The following is a 17,992-nucleotide window of genomic DNA, read 5'->3' as shown; positions in this document are numbered from 1 at the left end:
AATTGAAATAATAATGTTAAAATCATTTTCTCCAAATTTGTGAAGAGATCTATATTATCCGTTATTGGTGAGGTTGTGAATGACTGGGCACTTATTTCAAATTGATGAATAGGTAAATTAGTAAAGGCTTTTAGGGTGCAAGTTGTCTGCATACTGGTAAAATTCTAATAATGTGTACATTTCAATCCAAAAATGCTACTTCTAGGGGCCAGGGATTTGGCTCAGTGGCATCTGTGTCTGCCTCACAAGCTCAAGGTCCTGAGTTTCATCCCCAGTAACCCCTTCCCCCAAATTCTACCTCTAGGGTATATGTACACAGGAAAAAAATATCCAAGATCACTTTTTATGTCAAGAAAAGGAAATTGCATACTAAGGTATATGATATAATTAATTTTTTAAAATAGTAGAGACACAATGTTAAAACACCAAAAGCACATAATGATTATTCACCAAACTGTTGGTAGTGGGTATAGCTGAAGAATAGGATCATGGGAGGTGGCTATTTCTTTTTCTTTTTTTTTTTTTTTTGTATTAAATTCTTTTATTGGTACATTGTAGGTATACACCACAATTACATTTCTCACTGGGAATTGTACCTTTATATAATGCATCTTGGTTCTTATTTTTTCCCCATTCCTAGCCCTCCCTTCATGCCCTCCACCCTTCCCTATTTACAAAGACTTTATTTCCATTTTTTTCCACTTCTCATCATGTTTCCCTTTCCCTTCTTTCCTTTCCCCTGTGCCTCCCACTACCCCTACCCCTTTGGACCTTTTCTTCCTATTTTACATTATCAATTATTCATTCTAACAATTGGTACATTTTAGGTATACAATATAATGACATTCATCATTGGAAATTTGCACCTTTACATAGTCTCTCTTGGTTCTTGTTTTTCACCTTTGCCCAGCCCTCCCTTCAACCCCTCCAGCCCTCCCTATTTACAAAGATTTTGTTCCTATTTTTCCATTTTCTCATATTAATCCCATTCCCTTCTATCCTTTCCCTTAGCCCTCCCACTTCCTTCCCCTTTTCCCCTTTTCTTCCTATTTCACATGACCTATTATACATTTAGTCCTTATTTACACTTTCAGTTTCTCACACCAGAGAAACTATTCGGTATTTACACATCTGTGTCCTATTTATTTCACTTAAGAGTATTGCCTCAATGTGCATCCACTTAGCTATAAATGTCTCTAATTTCTCATTTTTTATGGCTGAGTAGCACTCCATTTTATAAAAAATCCACAGTTTCTTTATCCAGTCTCCAGTTGATGGGCATTTGGGCTGTTTCCAAGTTTTAGCTATTACAAACTGCACTGCTATGAACATGGGTGCACATATATCACTGTGGTATGATTCTTTTAATTCTTTGGGGAAGATCCCCAGCAATGGAATAGCAGAGTCAAATGGGATTTCCAGTCCTAGTTGTTTGAGGTATCTCCATACTGATTTCCACAATGCTTGCACCAGTCTACACTCCCACCAGCAGTGGAGCAGGGTTCCTCTTTCCCCGGCTATTTCTTAAATTCTATGTTCTGCACTGATGATTTTTATAACAACTGCATACATTTCTTTTATAGTTAGAAGAAAACAATTAATTTTTTTAAAAAAGGAAAAGGAGGTAAAGAACAAGAAAAAAGAAGGGGAAACTGGCCATCTCAGAATTCTGGAGCATCAGAGAATTTCCCAGCCAATGTGTTTCTTCTTGGGTCCAAAGAAAGATAGAAGAAGGGTGGGTACATTATTCCCTAAACCAGTGGTGGTCAACCTATGGCATGCATACCTCAGTGAAAGTGCTGTTGTGTTTTTCTTTTAATGTATGAGTTGTTTTTCTAAACTAAAACCTCAGTATTAAGATTTAATTGTGGTGGGCTGGGGATTTAGCTCAGTGGTTCTGCCACCTCCCTCACAAGCCTAAGGTCCCAAGTTTGGTCCCCGGTACCAAAAAAAAAAAAAAAAGATTTAATTGTAGTGTTGGCACTTTGCAATAAATAAGTGGGTTTTGGGTTGCCGTTTGGACACTTGTCTCTAAAAGGTTTGCCATCACTGCCCTAAAATATGGAAGAAAGTATAGAGGGAGGTTAATTATATGACTCCCTAATTTATATTCTGAAATGTCCTCTTGGAAATAATGTTATAAATAGTGCTGAGGTATGTAGGCTCGTATAACCTATCTTATAAATTTAATTATCAGATTCAATATTAACCACAAGGATATATGTGTTCTAATGTCCAGATGCCCCAGCTTTTAGAGTGCATCATTACTATCAGTAGGGAACTGGCTAACCAAGTAAATATAATGAATAAACGCAGGATTTTGAGTGTGAATATGACATGTTATTGTGTTCAATGTTTTAAATTCTCTTTCACTATATAATATTTTTATGATTTCTATTTGTGTAGTTCATGGAGCCAATTATATGTCTATTTTAGTAATGTGAGAAACCAAAACTGATAACAGAATGTTGAAACCCTTCAAGTGCATAACACTTTCTTGTTTTTAAATAGATTGATTTTTCAGATTTTGGAGGAAATGAGCAGTTCACTTGGGATTGGAGGGTTTTTTTCTTCAGATATTTATCCTGGAGTAAATATTTATGGACTAGATAGAATCTTCTTAAAAATAGAAATGTCACATTTTTGTTTGTATGTAACACTAAAAAATGGCAGGAAATACTAATTGAAAACTAACTTTAAAAAATACACTCAGAGAAGCTTAGTTTAGAACTAATTTATAGCTTAAACACTTTGAGGAAATATTTGAATCAATTGTTATTCACTCAGATTGTTAAGAATTTATATGATGATTATTTTTATTCTACCTCTGGGCACAAAGTTATTTTCAGTGGATAAGAACTACATCTAAAGTTATTGGAATGCTATCCATAGAAGCACACAGCCTGCAGTCTCAATTTGCGTATTATGTGGGGATGGTGGTTGTGCCTGCACACACAGGAACAATCTTTAAAATTATCTGGAATATTAACAAATAATAATCTTCACATTCCATGTTACTGTAGTAATGTTAGACAGATAGATGGCTGCTCTGTGAAACCCTGCACACATCTTGCTGATGACTAGTTTTATCCTCTGATGCTAGTGTTTGAGGCCCACATCAGCATTCCCACATTCAGACAGTGAGTTAGTGACAGTCCCTGTGGAGAACAGAGCACTTCTGTGTCCATAGAATTTTGAGCACCAGGATGAACACATATGCTCTGTATACTTAGTATTTTATATGACTCAGTATAAATGTATACATTCATAGCCTCATGAATGCATGTCTGAGATATAGGATTTCAATAGCTACACGCATTTTCCTCACTAGCCAGTGAGTTCTCTGGCATATTTAATAAATTCTCAACCATTCCTGGATAGGAAGCACTAAATTTCTGAGGTTTTAACAAATATCATGTTTCTCCTAAACAGTGTAGAAATTATCTTACTGTAAGTACCATAATATTTTTATGTTTTGATTTCCACTTTCATTTTTAAATAACATGCATAATGTATAATCATAATGGAAACATATAAAATACAAGTAACTAAAAACAAAACATGATGTATGATCTCACCACGTTGAGGTGATAATAATAAATAAATTTGACCATAATAAATTTAATGTATTCTGGTCTAGATTTTTTTCTATGCACATGTATATATCCATGTAATTTTTCACAAAATAGATTATCATTTAGATTTCTTAAAACTTCAAAATTCTGCTTTTGGAAGTTAATATACCATGCATATACTTCTATTTCCTGCATACTATTTAGTAGCTGCAAGCCAAGGGAACCTAATTATAGGGACCAGAAATTCCATGCCCCAGTGACCTCATATTAAGATGAATCTTAATCAGTCCACCTGGCCTGCTGAGGGTGAACTGCACCACTATGGCATCAAAAAGTCACCAAGGGGCAGCTATTTAAGGTGGCTAGGTATCCATTTGGGTGTGTAAATATGTACATGTGTACATATGTGTGTGTGGGTACTTCATAGTGCACAACTGAGCTGAGAGTAGAAAGGATTTTGGGATTCAGGACCCAAGGGTCAGGGTTGGAGGTCAAATATTTCCATACTAACATTGAGAATTCTAAATTCAATCTAGTTGTTCAGATCATTTTTCAAGGTGAAAAGATAGAATGTATTTTATTTAATAGGTTGTTTACTTTTATGATTTTAAAATATTTTAACATATAGTGGATCTATGGTTCTCCATTTATACTCTAGGGTTTTCAAAAATGTTAGTAGTCAGCATGAGTATATATACCTTATATGGCTTCTATGTTTCTAGAATGTATATTTTGTTTAGTATAACAATTTTTTAAAACTTTTTATTTTATTTATTTATTTTTTGGTACTGGGGATTGAACTCAGGACCTTGCGCTTGCAAGGCAGGTGGTGGAACCACTGAGCTAAATCCCTGGCTATAACAATTTATCATTCTGTATGAAGAAGGAGTAATATATAACAGTGCTCATTTTTTGAGTGGTTAAGATTCATGTTATATTTATTGAAACTTTACACATATCACATTCCACTAGATACAGGATGAGAGAGAAAACTACATAGGCCAGACCTGTATGGAACTCACAATCTGGGGATGCCAGACATGTGAAAATAATTAACCCACAGTAATGAGTACCTCAGACAAGTAGGAATATGGCACAGAGGCCGCAAAGAGCAAAGAGTGAAAAATCCATGGGCCAGGATTCCAGGATCAATTAATTTTCCTGGTCAGCCATAACTTCACAGAACTCTTCAAAAAACTCTATGAATCATCCCATTGAAGATGAATTGTTATAAACTTTCTCTAAATAGTTTAACATTTGGAAGTTAAAAAAAATTTAACAAGTTGGTCATTTGACAAATCGATTATTCAGGAATTCACTTTTAGCAATGATTTTTTTTTTTCCTAACTGGCCTGTATCTTGAGGGGCTGATCTCAGAGAAAAGAGTCACAGAAACTGTCTAAAGTGAGATTTACAAATGTATAGAAGCCTGAATGGGGAAGAATGTGGTAAAATGAAGAAGGAGATATCAGTTTGGAGGCCAGCAATGGAATGTTCTGAGAATAGTAAGTCGCTAAGAGAATTGGAGTAAAAAAGGTGTGAGATGAGGAAGCAAAAGGAGATAAAGCTGCAGAGAAAGCCAGGGCCATAATCCAGAAGGTTTTGTTGTCCTGGGTCCAATGGAGTTTTATTATATAGGAAGTAGAATTTGTTGAAATTTGAGAACTTCAGATTTGCAATTAGACAGATCATTATGACAAAGGTACAGAGAATGAATGACAGGGGAGTAGTGTGAAGGGAGGGAGCCCACTCCTGAGAAGGCAGAATACACTGGGGTCAGGATGAAAGGAAAGTTCTGGATGCAGAGTGCTGGGCTTTAAAATAGCTCCTGACAATGAGCAACTGTGTATGCATGGGCACATTCCTTAGCCTCTCTGCTGACCTGGTTTTCTCATCTGTAAAATGCAAATAATGATAGCTGCAAAGATGGAAAACAAAGAATACATATAAAGTGTTCAGGGAAGAGCCATATAGAAAGCTTTCAATACATGCTAGCTATTATTATTAAAATATAATAATTAGTATATTTCAGAAGCTCAAAAGAAAAACAATGATGGTCCTAACTAAAACATATTTGGGGGAAACTGTGAGGAAGGCATACAAATGAGAAAGACAAAAGGTAAATTTGACAGCATTTTAGGTAATTAGCTTCAGGAGCAAAAGGAGATTTCTAGTTTGAATGATTGGGTTGATGATGTTGGTTCCAAAATGTTTCAACTACAGGAGCAAGAACAGTCTAATTTGTGAAAGATAATGGATTCTGTTTTGGACATAATGAGTTTTAGATACTTGTAAGTCATAAAGTTGGAGATACTCAGCAGAGTGGTCGATTTGCTAAGCTGAAGCTCAGGAAAGAGGGGTGAAGGCCACATGAGCCAAATGCCAGGGTTAAGAGACCAACCAGAAATAGCTCCACTGATGTACAAAACTTGGCTCATCTATTTGGCCTTTGATGAGTGACTTCATTTGGTACCCAGAGAGAAAGACACCTTCACGGTTATATCAGGTGCAATCTCCACCATAAATGCTTTGCTGATCGACTCAACTGAGTAGGGTCTCTTTACTCCCAGATCCTTTGTTATGGACTCACTATGTATGTCTCTCCACCATTCACATGTTGAAGGCCTAACCTCAGATGGGGACTTAGAGTTAGATGAGGTCTGGTGGGATTAATGTCCTTATAAGAAGTGACACTATTCTCTTTCTAAGTATATACACTAAGGAAAGACCATGTGAGCACACAAAAAGAAGTGTCCATTGACAAGACAGGAAGAGATTCTTTACTAGAAACTAACTTCGTGGGATCTTGATCTAGCACTTGTAGCTTTCAGAATTATGAGAAAATAAATTGGTATTTTTCAAACGACCTGGTCTATGCTATTTTATTATGGCAATCGGAATTGACTAATACACAAATGTACAAAGAATTCTTTGTATTTCTTCTATAGGTTGGTCCTTCTTTTACTTTCTTTATTAGTATATGTTTGTTACTTCTCCCAGATATAGACTTCTTATGGGCAGATCCTTTGTCATACTTATGTTAGCATTTTCTATGGTGCCCTGCATAAGGTTTTACCCATGTAGGTGCTTAATAAATATCTGATCCCCTGAGGCCAGGTAGGAAAGACTCAAGATCCTACAGGAATTAGTGTGAAGGTCACAGATAATGAGTTTAGAGCAGGAGAATGGAAAGAATCCTGAGGCAAATTTGTGGCTGGGGTTCAGGTAAAACAAATGGAATGGTTTCAATATGGAATTGAGATTAACAAAGAGGACAGAGATAATCAAAGATCAGTGGGAAGATGAAATGATAAGCATGTCTCCATGAAAATCATATTTTTTGAGCATTTTGCTCTGTGCAAGCCATTATATGTAATTATATTTTGGCTTGGCTGTTTCAAATTGACTTTTTTTTTTCAGTTAGGATTTGTCTAGGAATGAGTCTGAAGGTCAAAATTCAACAATAGTTCCTTTCCCTAATAATCTGAGGGAATTCTAGTGAAAAATCCACACAAACACAAATATAACCAACACTAACTAATAAATATAAAAGCTGAGTCAAACACAACCAATCAACAATAACAGCAGCAACAGAACGCACACCCAATCAACAACAAAAAACCATACACAAACACAACCAATCAACAAAACAACCACAAGAAAAATCCATAAAAAATTTAGCAATGGCAGTTACCTCACAAAGAAATGAAATGAAACAAAACAAAAAGAATTTTGTTTATTGCACCTCAAATATTCATGAACTTCATTGGAATAAAAGCTGACTGAATAGTCATAAGTGGGGACTCAGACATGAGCTGTGATTGTGTGTATTTTCTTTTTTTTTCATTAAGTTTATTGGTACATTTTAGGTATAAAATATAGTTACATTCATCATTGCGATCTTGTACTTTTACATGATGTATCTTGGTTCTTATTTTTTCCTCATTCCCCTGCCCTCCTTTCCCTACTTACAGACTTTGTTTCCATTTTTTTCCTTTTCTCGTATTTTTTCCTTTCCCTTCTTTCCTTCCCCCTACCCCTCGCACTTCCCCTACTCCTTTAGACCTTTTCTTCCTATTACACAATATCAATTATACATTTTTAAAAAATTTCAATATCAACATTTAGAGGACATTACCACAGATTTTACAGAATTTAAAAGGATATAGAAAGCATATTACAAAAATCTGTTTTGAAATAAATTTGACAACTTCTAAGAAGTACCTTGGAAGACAAATTAGTGAAACTGACTCTGGAGGAAATATAAAATTTGAATAGCACCTCTTAAAGAAAGTATATTCCTAGCTTGAAAACCTACCTATATGACAACAACAGGCTCATATACATTTTACCTGATAAATTATATCAAACATTTAAAGCAGAAAAAAGAAGAAACATTTCTCCCCTCATCTTAGGAAATCAACACTGTGCTAATACTAAAACTGGATAAAGATAATAGAAGAGAAAAGTATGAACATAAATAAAAATTTGTTTAACAAAACAAACTATTAGAAGTCAGATCTGGCAGTATGTAGTAAGTGGTTTTGTTATAGGGATCCAGTGTTGGTTCAGCATTGGAAGATCCACCCCCATAAGTCATCATTTTAACAAAGGAAAGGAAAAAGCCATATGGTCCTGTCAGTAGTTGGAGAAAAAGTATTGGACTACATTCTACAGCCATTCATGGTAAAAGCTACCAGGAGACTAGAAGTAGAACAGAACTTTCTCAACAGATAAAAGACATGTACTCCATACTTCCAGCAAAAACACCTTATATGAATGGAAAAGATACAATGGTTTCTCTCTAAGGTGGGGAACAAAGGCAGATATGCCTACTCTTTATCTGTCCATTAAACTTTGAAACATCAGCCCAAAACAAAATAGTCTGGCAATAAAAATAAACAAATAGCATAGGATTGGCAAGGTAGAAGCAAAATCTTTATATGTAGATGAAATGATCATCTACAGAGAAAATACTCTAGGAGCCCCTAGAACTTGTATTTGAATTTAGCAGGATTAGAAAACATGAGGTATACATAAAAATTCAGGTCTATGTATACTTTCTATAAATAAAGAATTGGATATTGAAATTTAAAAGTTATGTAGGAGTACGAAGGACCTGGAAAAGTGAAAAGAAAAACAGTAACAGTGTTGGAAGACATTTATTACCTAATTTTAAGACTTCTAAAGCTACAGTAATCAAGGCAATGTAGGTGTAAGGAAAGACATATAGATCAATGAAATAAAACAGAGAATCTAGAAATAGAACCACACATATATGGTCCACTCATTTTTGAAAGATTATCTAACATTAACATTTTATAGGACATAAACTCAACTCAAGAGCAGAGGAAAAGATAATGTTTTCAACAAATGGTACTAGAACACCTGGTATCCACATGTAAAAAATTATTCTCAACCCTTCATTTCCATACATAAAAATAACTTGAAAGGATCCATGAACCTAAATATGAAAGACTAAAACTATAAAACTTTAAGAAGAAATTATAAGGGAAAATGTTCATGAATTTAGGGTAGGCAAGAACTACCTAGGATACAAAAAACATGATATATAAAAGAAAAAAATTGATAAATGAGATTTCATCAAAATTTAGACCTTTAAAAGACATCATTAAGAAAATAAAAAGTAGTCCCTAACCAGAACATATTTATAATACATATAACCTAGGAACAGAATATATAAAGAACTCTTACAGCTCATTAATAGACAACTCAATTAAAAAGTAGAAACAAGAAGATGATAAATAGCCAGTACAGCACAAGGAAAAGTTTGCAACACTGGAATCAGAAAAATACTAATCAGTACAATAACAAGATTGTATTATACACTCATTGAGGAGATTAAGTTAAAAGTTTTAAAAGAACAAATGTCAGCTTAGGTGTGAACCAGTTAGAACTTTCTAATCCTGCTTATGTGAATGTAAAATGATAAAACCATTTTGGAAAACAATATAGAAATTTCTTGTATTACTGTTAAGAACCAACAGTTCTGTTCTTAAGTTTTTACTTAAGAGAAATGAAAATACCTGTTCACAATAGATTTGTACATGCAGGTTGACTGTCCCTTATCTAAAATTCATGGAACCAGAAGTGTTTCAGATTTTGGTTTGAAGTCCACTTGATCTGGAAAGAGGATAGCTACTTTTGTTTTTTTCAGGTTCCTGTCATGTGGAGTATTGTTTTCCACCCTTTAACTTTCAGTATATGAGTTTCTTTTTGAATTAAGTGTGTTTCTTATATGGAGCATATTGTTAGATCTTGCTTCATGACCCATTCTGCCGGTCTATTTCTTTTGATGGTGAGTTGAGACTATTAACATTGATGGTTATAACTGATACGTATTGACTTATCATTGTCATGACTTTTTCTTCTTGTTGGACTCTCCACCTTTGCATTTAATTTCTTGTCATTCCTAATGGATTCATTCTTCTGGGCTTCCTGGGGTTATGATACTCATTGTCTTTTCCTAGGATATTGTCTAAAATTTTTTGGAGTACTGGTTTGGTATTCGTGAAGTTCCTAAGGTGCTCTTTGTCATGAAAATATCTTATTTCTCCATCAATTTTGAAAGATAGTTTGCAGGGTACATCGATCTGGGTTGGAGGCTCTTTTCCTTTAGGGCTTGGAATACATCACTCCAAGCTCTCCTTGCCTTGAGGGTTTGCGTTGAGAAGTCTGCTGTGATTCTGATGGGCCTTCCTTTGTATGTGATTTGTTTCTTTTCTCTCACTGCTTGTAGAATTTTGTTCTTCTGTTGGGTTTCTGGAATCTTAACAATTATATGCCTATGTGTAGATTTTTTTTTTGAACAAGGCTATTTGGAGTCCTATATGCCTCACTTATCTGTATGTCAAGTTCTTTTCCCCTCTTGGGAAGTTTTCTGCCATCACTTCTGTGAACAGATTTTTTATGTCATCTGCACTCTCTCCTGTTTCTTCATTGACTCCAATCAGTTTTATGTTATTCTTCTTTGCATCATCTAACAGCTGTTGGATTGATTTCTCATGGTCCCTTACAATTTTAAAGCAATTTTTCTTTTCCTGGTCACTAATTGCAGTCTTATCTTCTGTATCTGAAATTCTGTCCTCACATTGGCTCATTCTGCTGCATAAACTTTCATTGAAGTTTTTAATCTCCTGGAAATCTGTTTGCATGTGTTTTATGGATTCCATTTGTTTCCAATGTTGGGATTCCATCATGTTCCTCAGCTCCTCTATTTTTTTTTTTAATCTTTGTCTGCTCTAGCTTTATTAATCATGTCTTGTACTATGGACACAATCTCTGCTGTTATCTGAGAAATTATTTCTGATTTCACTTTTTCCAAATCCTCTTTTGTTGCCAGTTCAGGGAGTCCAGGTGGTTGAGTATCAGATTGTTCCATCTCATTTCCCTTTGGGGTTACCTTAAGTGATCTGGAAGTCTGGTTTTGAGATTTGTTTATGTGTCTTCTCATTTCAACAGATGCAGCCTGCTGTGCCTTTGTTAAGGCAACTTTTTGCTCACCCAATGGTCTTCAATTCTCAGCAAGCCACAGAGCTGTCTTGTCTTTGCTGCTCACCAGTACACTAATTCCTGGGTTCAGAAAGTTGGCCTTCTGGATCCCTGAGTTGACCTGTTGTTTGTGTGGGCTTCTGGCTGGGGCCTGTGCACACTTGGGATGGTATCTAGATGTGCCACTGGCTAGAGCCCCTAATTAGATGTTGTCTGGGAGGGCCTTTGGCTGGGGGCTGTGCATCCCAGTTCCTGTTGTTTGAGCAAGCTTCTGGCTAGGGTCTCACACACTTACTGATGGTATTGGGGTGAACCTCTGGCTGTTGCTTGTGTGATTGTGCAGTTCTTTTCCAGGCAGGCCCTTGGCTCTGACCAGTGTGCCCCAGCCTCTAGGGATCTGCTTGCAACCACTCTGCTCTGGTCCACACCACTGCTCCCCCAACTAAGGTGGTCTGGGGTGGCTTTATTGCAGAGATTTTCTTCAATTTTCCAGTGGGCTTCAATTTTATCTTCTCAAGCTTAGAACAATGTCCTTATGACTCCTACAACTCTGTGGTGTGGATCCAGGTGCCTGCTTGGTTCACCTCCTCGGCACTCTGGGGTGGTGGTATGGTGGCTAGAGAGGCTCACCTCCTTGGTGCTCTGGGGCAGTCTTGTGTGTATTTTCTTGGGATGACAAGGATATTCTGGGAGTTGTGGTTGGAAACAAAGAGGATGCTTGCCACAAACATCTCAAGAGATCTCTTTGTGAGGATGGGACAAATGGTGAAGACTTATTTCCTTTTTAGTCTGGAGCAGTGATGGTGAACCTTTCAGATCTTTCAGAGATGCAAATAGCCCACTGTGGCACCCATGCTACAGGTACACCACCACTGTTCTAGAGCATCTTCCATTATGGTCTTGCTGGTCTTCTGAGTGCTAATAGAAGCAAGGATTTTCATCTCGGAAGCCCAACAGAACAGAGGATGAAAGTGAAATAAATTAGACTCTACCAATTTATCCACATAAGAGCAAGCAGAGGTACCAATGGATAACACTGGTAGCCCTTAGATTTCTGCTCTCCAATATGGGAGTTGCTGGCCATAAGTGCCTGATGAGCACTTGAAACTTGCCTAATTTTGTCATTTACTCTGTGAGTGTAAAATATTTACTAGGTTTCAAAGAGAATTTAATAATATAAAATTACAGCCAGACATGGTAGCACATTCCTGTAATCCCACCACTTGAGAGGCTGAGGCAGGAGGATCTCTGTGAGTTCAAGTCTAGCCTGGGCTACATGGTGAGTTCAAGGCCAGCCTGGAATACATAGTGAGATCCTGTCTCAAAAAACCAAAAAACAAAACACTGTAAAATAACCCACTAATATTGCTTAATTATATGTTGAAATAATATTTTGAATATATTCAGCAAAATCAATCTTATTAAGATAAATGTACCTGTTCCTTTTTACTTTTAAAATTTAGCAACTTGAAACTTTCAAAATGACATATGTGGGTTATATTTCTGTTCAACATAGTCTAAGTCTACCTTCAAAGGGCAGATACATCCTGGTCTTGGCAGGATATAGAGTTTACAGGAATTTTTCTCTGCTGTTGTGAATCATGCCCAGCTGTGTACAAATGCAGCTTTATTGTTTGTGTAATAGTTCTCTGCATATTCAGAGAGTCTTTCATTAGAAAACTTCAAACATTAATTCTCACTGAATAGCTAAGGAAGACTGGTATTCTTAGTTCTATTTTATAGATGAGAAAGTCTAGGCATATGGAGATTTAAACTATTTGCCTAGGGGTATCCAGGATAAGATGGCAATACTCAAAATAGAAATTGTGAATCACTAATTAATCACACATCTAGCCAGCAAACTATGTATTTTTTCTTTCTTTCTTTCTTTTTTCAGATCAAGTGAACACCTTCAAGGTAGGGACCATCCTATTTCCAACTAACAAAATATTGACTGTGCAGAAAATATTACAAAATAGTAATTGTTATTGCTATCAGATCTAACACCTTTGGCATTAACTCTTAAGTAAAGTAAAAAAAATGATAAAGAGGTGGCCTTTTAAATTGTACAGAATATTTTTCAAATGCCCTCTGGGAAAGGAATCATTCATTACTTCTCAGTTTGAAAGCAGATAAACAAATCTCATTCTACTTCCCCACACCCCCCACCTACTGCCTCAGTCTTGGTATGATTTTTTCTTGCAAGGAGTAAGAAAAAAAGGAGAGAATAAAATCTTATATGATAGAAATGGATTGTCAATGGTACTCTGAACTATTGAGCCACTTCCGTGCATGAGTTTAAGAATAGAAGTAAGGAGTTACAGAAACCATTCATTCATTTAACAACATGTGTGTGTTGTAGTATGTATTTTAAATGTTTTTTTGTGTGTGACTCCATGAGTGAAAAGTTTCTATATTCCCCTAATTCTGTTTCTTTTAAAAACAATTTGAATAAAGTATAATATTTTTCATGTTTATTTTTGCCAGTGTATACTTCTACGTAAGGGGTGTTCAAATGCTGCCTTCTTGACTTTCATGACCAGTACAGAGAAGCCTGATGAGCTCTCAATGTGTCATCTTGTCCTTGTGACAGGAAATATGTCTAGAGGGCTGAAAGGTTCTTAATTATACTCAAATAATCATAGCCTACTTGTGGGCGCATGTCTTAGCGAAGCATCGTAGTCTGTGCTTTGCACATCAGATGAATTTCTCCATTTCCTTTACCTTTTGCTGGAACCAGAAAAATGGTTAGAGAATTTCTTGCATACTTCCTGCCATCCCCACCCAGCAGTGTGAGGTGGAAGCATAATACAAAAGTCAGCATGAGGACAGCTTGGGTATCTTTGATACTCCAGGCTCAGAGTGGAAAAGGAATGGGTGAGGACCAGCAGGAATGAATAAATGACCCTGTTAAGAAAATGCTGTAGATTACAGCTTAGAAATTCCCCTGGACTTGGTGTTTCTTATTCCTTCAAAGCTGATAAATTCCACTTTTGGGGGGTAACTGGGGGAAGAGGAAGAGTGAGGTAGGGGAGAGGATTTGCGCATGTTGAGTCCTTTTAAAACTTTCTCCAAAATGGTCTCTGTAGATCTTATTGGTTGCTACTTCCTGCCACTCAGTTTGTCTGATATATTCATTTTCTGACTGTTGCAAAGCCATTTTGATATCCCAGTCCTGGAGCTGTGTGCTATTGATTCCAGCACATCTCTGTTGGCAGGAAATCAGAATCACTTTTAAAAAACAGTGATCATTCAACTTTGAAGTATAGTAGATGGTTGTGTAGGCCTTTATAGTTGTCTTGGACGTTAAGGACTTTTACACAATTAAATCTAGTTTTGAATTCATACCAACGAGAAAGCATAGAGAATTGAATTTTCAATACTTGAAGGAAAGAGGCAGTCATCTCATAGATTGATGCCTCAGAGCCCTCTAGGTCTAGAAAACAGTCTATAAAAACAGACCATCTTCATTGTTTCAGAAACTCTGCTAAATGTATAGCAGCTAAACCTCCAGGGAGTATTGCCAGAATGACAACTAAACAGTGAGGATAATCATTTCTAATTTTTAAAATCATTTCTAATTTAGACCTTTATTTAATAATTTATGTGAAGTAGAAATTTTTAAGTGATGATAAATTGAAGAATGAGAATATAATTAAACTTGAGCAAAATTAACGAAATGATGTCATTACACAGCAAGGGAGGTGGAGAAAATGGAGAGGGGAAAATACACTAATGGAATTTGGGGGCATTATGAACTTAGAAAACAAATATTTCCTCCCTCTTACAGGCCCTCTAGGGACAATTCTTGGAATGTGGTCCACAGTTCTGCACAACTGCAGACCTCTCCCCTCCTTAGCAGCAGCAAGACATAGCTGGGGCAAGAGCACGACGCCTTCTGCCCAGGCTCTAATTCATGCCTGCAGAATAGCAATCTGCTCTCAGTGCACCAAGCACAATGCAGGCCCTCTAAGCTGCCACTCATTTGGGGCCTGCTAACACTCCCGGCCCTTGTTTCTGATTCTTGGCATTGTTGGGGCAGGGAATGTGGAAAGAATCACACACTTCCATGCTGGGAAAGGCAGGGCCCCTTGAGGCCCGGCAAGTCATCAGATGGCTTGGGCAATAGCAGCAGACAGACAAGCTATCAGGCAGCTCATACCTCTTGGCAAACTTGCCAAACATTCTGGAATTTGGGAACTGTGGTCCTAAAAAAATTCTACCTCCATCCCCACTCAAAAGAACAGAAACAAAAAACTCACCTCCTTTTGGCATAGTAGATTGCTATGAAGTCTGTATTGCTTGTGTCTTTCTAACAGCCTTCAAAAGATAGGGCTAACAAATTCCCAATCATCACTAGGCAGCATTAAACTTGACCTATTTGAATAAAGAATGATGCTAGCAAGGGTGATTGACTGAGAATTATATGAGGCAGACATGACATGCTGAATATTGGAAATTGCAAGCTTACTGCTAATCTTTACACTGTAGGAAAAAGAAGTAACATGTCAAAAACGTCATTCTCAGAATATATTCATTACAGGAGGGAGCAAAGCTTTGTTAAGCTCGCAGTGTAGTTGCACATTATAAGTAAGCTGCAGAGCTTGTTTTACAAAAATACCAGTATTGACTCTTGGTCAATTTAAAGGGTGAAAGGAGCCATGATACTAAAGTAAATGATAATAAAAATAATAGTGACTATTTTTTGAGTGATATATTCTAGGAATTTAAAAAAAATTTCTTGTAACCCCCTCTTTTAAAAATTAAAAAATATAATTATTGAAGTAAATGAATAATTTAAACATTTTAACTGATACATAAGAACATAAAAATCACATATAGGGTACCATACCATATATACATATATATATATTATATATATATATGTATATATGTAGTAAAACCTTGGTTTGCAAGCATAATTTGTTCCAGAATTTGTTCCAGAAACATGCTTGTAATACAAAACATTTGTATATCCAAGTGAATTTCCCCATAACAAATAATGGAAACTCAGATGATTTGTTCGATAACCCCAAAATATTCACATAATTACAATACTGTAATATAATACCAAATAATAAAGAAAATACAAAATATAAAGAAAAACAAACAAATTAAACTGTTCTTACCTTTGAAAACATTTGTGACTGGTGTGAGGGAGAAAGAAGAGAGGAAATTTATGTAGAATGACTTCCAGAATCACTGCCAGCTATTAGCTCTATGGAATCTTCAGTTTTGCCTAACTTTACCAAGGAACCTATCCAGTGACACTTGCTTTTGCCTCCTTTTGAGGATTTTGAAGAATGTGACATTGCATTGTTGTTAAACAGATTCATTGTTTGTATGGTTATAGCCTTATTTAGGTGGTCCTTTTCTACAAAATTTTGCACTCTTTCTCATATTTTACACACTTTATACATCTTCCTAATCTCATTTGAAGTGTGGGATTCCTCTGCCTTTTTCTCCTCCTCCTCTGCAGGTGACATCTCCATAACCTCTTTCTGTTGGAACATGATCAAGCACAATCCTACAGAGAGAGAGATGGAGAGGGAGGGCTGAAGGGAGAGGGAGAGGGAAAGGGGGAGAGAGAACCACTGGCTCAGTTGTGATCACGTGACATTTGGCATCACATATTACTTGTATTGCAAGACATTCCTCCTTTATCAAGTTACAATTTATTAGAAATATTTGCTCATCTTGCAGAACACTCACAGAACAAGTTGCTTACAATCCAAGGTTTTACTAAATATATATATATATAAATATATATTATATATGTATTTAAATCAAGTTAGATATATCTACTTAAATGGTTATCATTTCTTTATGGTGCGAATATTTGGAATTCTTTCTTTTAGCTTTTTTTTTTGGCTTAAATTCTTTTATTGGTGCATTTTAGGTATACAATGCATTTGCATTTATCATTGGGTGCTTGTACCTGTACATGTTGTATCTTGGTTCTTATTTTTTCCACATTACCTGTGCACCCTTCACCCCCTCCACTCTTCCCTATTTACATAGACTTTGTTTCCATGCCTTTCTTTTCTTTTCTTTTCTTTATTGGTACCAAGGGATCGAACTCGGGTCCTTGCACTTGCACAGCAGGCAGTGAAGTCACTGAGCTAAATCCCTAGCCCCCCATTTTTTTTCTTTTCTCGTAATTTTCCCTTTCCCTTCTTTCCTTTCCCCTTCCCCTCCCACTTCCCCTACTCCTTTGGACCTTTTCTTCTTATTTCAAATTATCAATTATTCATTTTAATCATTTTAATCCTTATTTACACTTTCAGTTTCTCACACCAGAGAAACTATTTGGTATTTACACATGTGTGTCCTATTTATTTGATTTAGGAGTATGGCCTCAATATGCATCCATTTAGCTATAACTGTCTCTAGTTTCTCATTCTTTGTGGCTGAGTAGTACTCCATTTTATAAAAAAACCCACATTTTCTTTATCCAGTTTCCAGTTGATGGGCACTTCTTTTAGCTTTTTGAAATGTATTGTACATTATTTTTATCTATAGTCACCCTACTGTGCCATGGGACAGCAGAACTTCTTACTTTTGTAACTTAGTTGTTCGACCTCTTCATTATTCAACCTCTTTTCACTTCCTCCCCCCAGATTTTATGTACATGTATTAATTTCAGCCTAATGGCAGCCTTATCAGGTAGGTTCCACTGTAGCCAGTTTATATGAAATTGTTGACTTTGAGGCTCAGGGCAGTTAGAAAGTTCTGTCGAACTCCCAACCTAGTGCTCTTAGATTCACTTCATTAAACTGCCTCTCTGGAAATAAATAGATTTTTTTTCCTAAACAGTAACTACTTTTCTTGATCTTGGATTGAGTTTTATCTTTAAAAAGTAACTATAGCTGTTCTTTACAGACAAGCTTCAACATCTAATATTG

General features: G+C 36.2%; 1 protein-coding gene across 22 annotated transcripts in view; it reads right to left on the bottom strand.

Annotated features, from left to right (window-relative positions):
* LOC147825285 (uncharacterized) overlaps positions 1 to 17,992 on the bottom strand; it is a 96,187-nt gene that overhangs the window by 14,126 nt on the left and 64,069 nt on the right. For 4 of the 22 annotated variants that reach the window (XR_015440869.1, XR_015440873.1, XR_015440862.1 and 1 more), the window contains 3 exons: positions 16,499 to 16,642; positions 16,217 to 16,234; positions 15,350 to 15,464 (listed from right to left, as the gene is read on the bottom strand). The exons of 6 other annotated variants lie outside the window; for them this stretch is intronic. Coding sequence is in view for 6 of the 16 variants with exons in the window: in XM_087186336.1 (XP_087042462.1) it covers positions 15,372 to 15,422; positions 16,217 to 16,234; positions 16,499 to 16,642 (213 nt within the window). In the remaining 10 variants the exon portion in view is untranslated. Of the gene's footprint in view, positions 1 to 12,998; positions 14,296 to 15,349; positions 15,465 to 16,216; positions 16,235 to 16,498; positions 16,643 to 17,992 lie in introns of those variants that run through there. 12 more of the 22 variants (XR_015440868.1, XR_015440876.1, XR_015440867.1 and 9 more) reach the window with 8 other exon arrangements.

Source organism: Heterocephalus glaber, unplaced genomic scaffold, assembly GCF_053883595.1.
Source record: "Heterocephalus glaber isolate CG9 unplaced genomic scaffold, H.glaber_assembly_v1.0 deba00001504, whole genome shotgun sequence".
NCBI classification, from domain to species: Eukaryota; Metazoa; Chordata; class Mammalia; order Rodentia; family Bathyergidae; genus Heterocephalus; species Heterocephalus glaber.
This window is presented reverse-complemented; position numbering and strand designations above follow the sequence as displayed.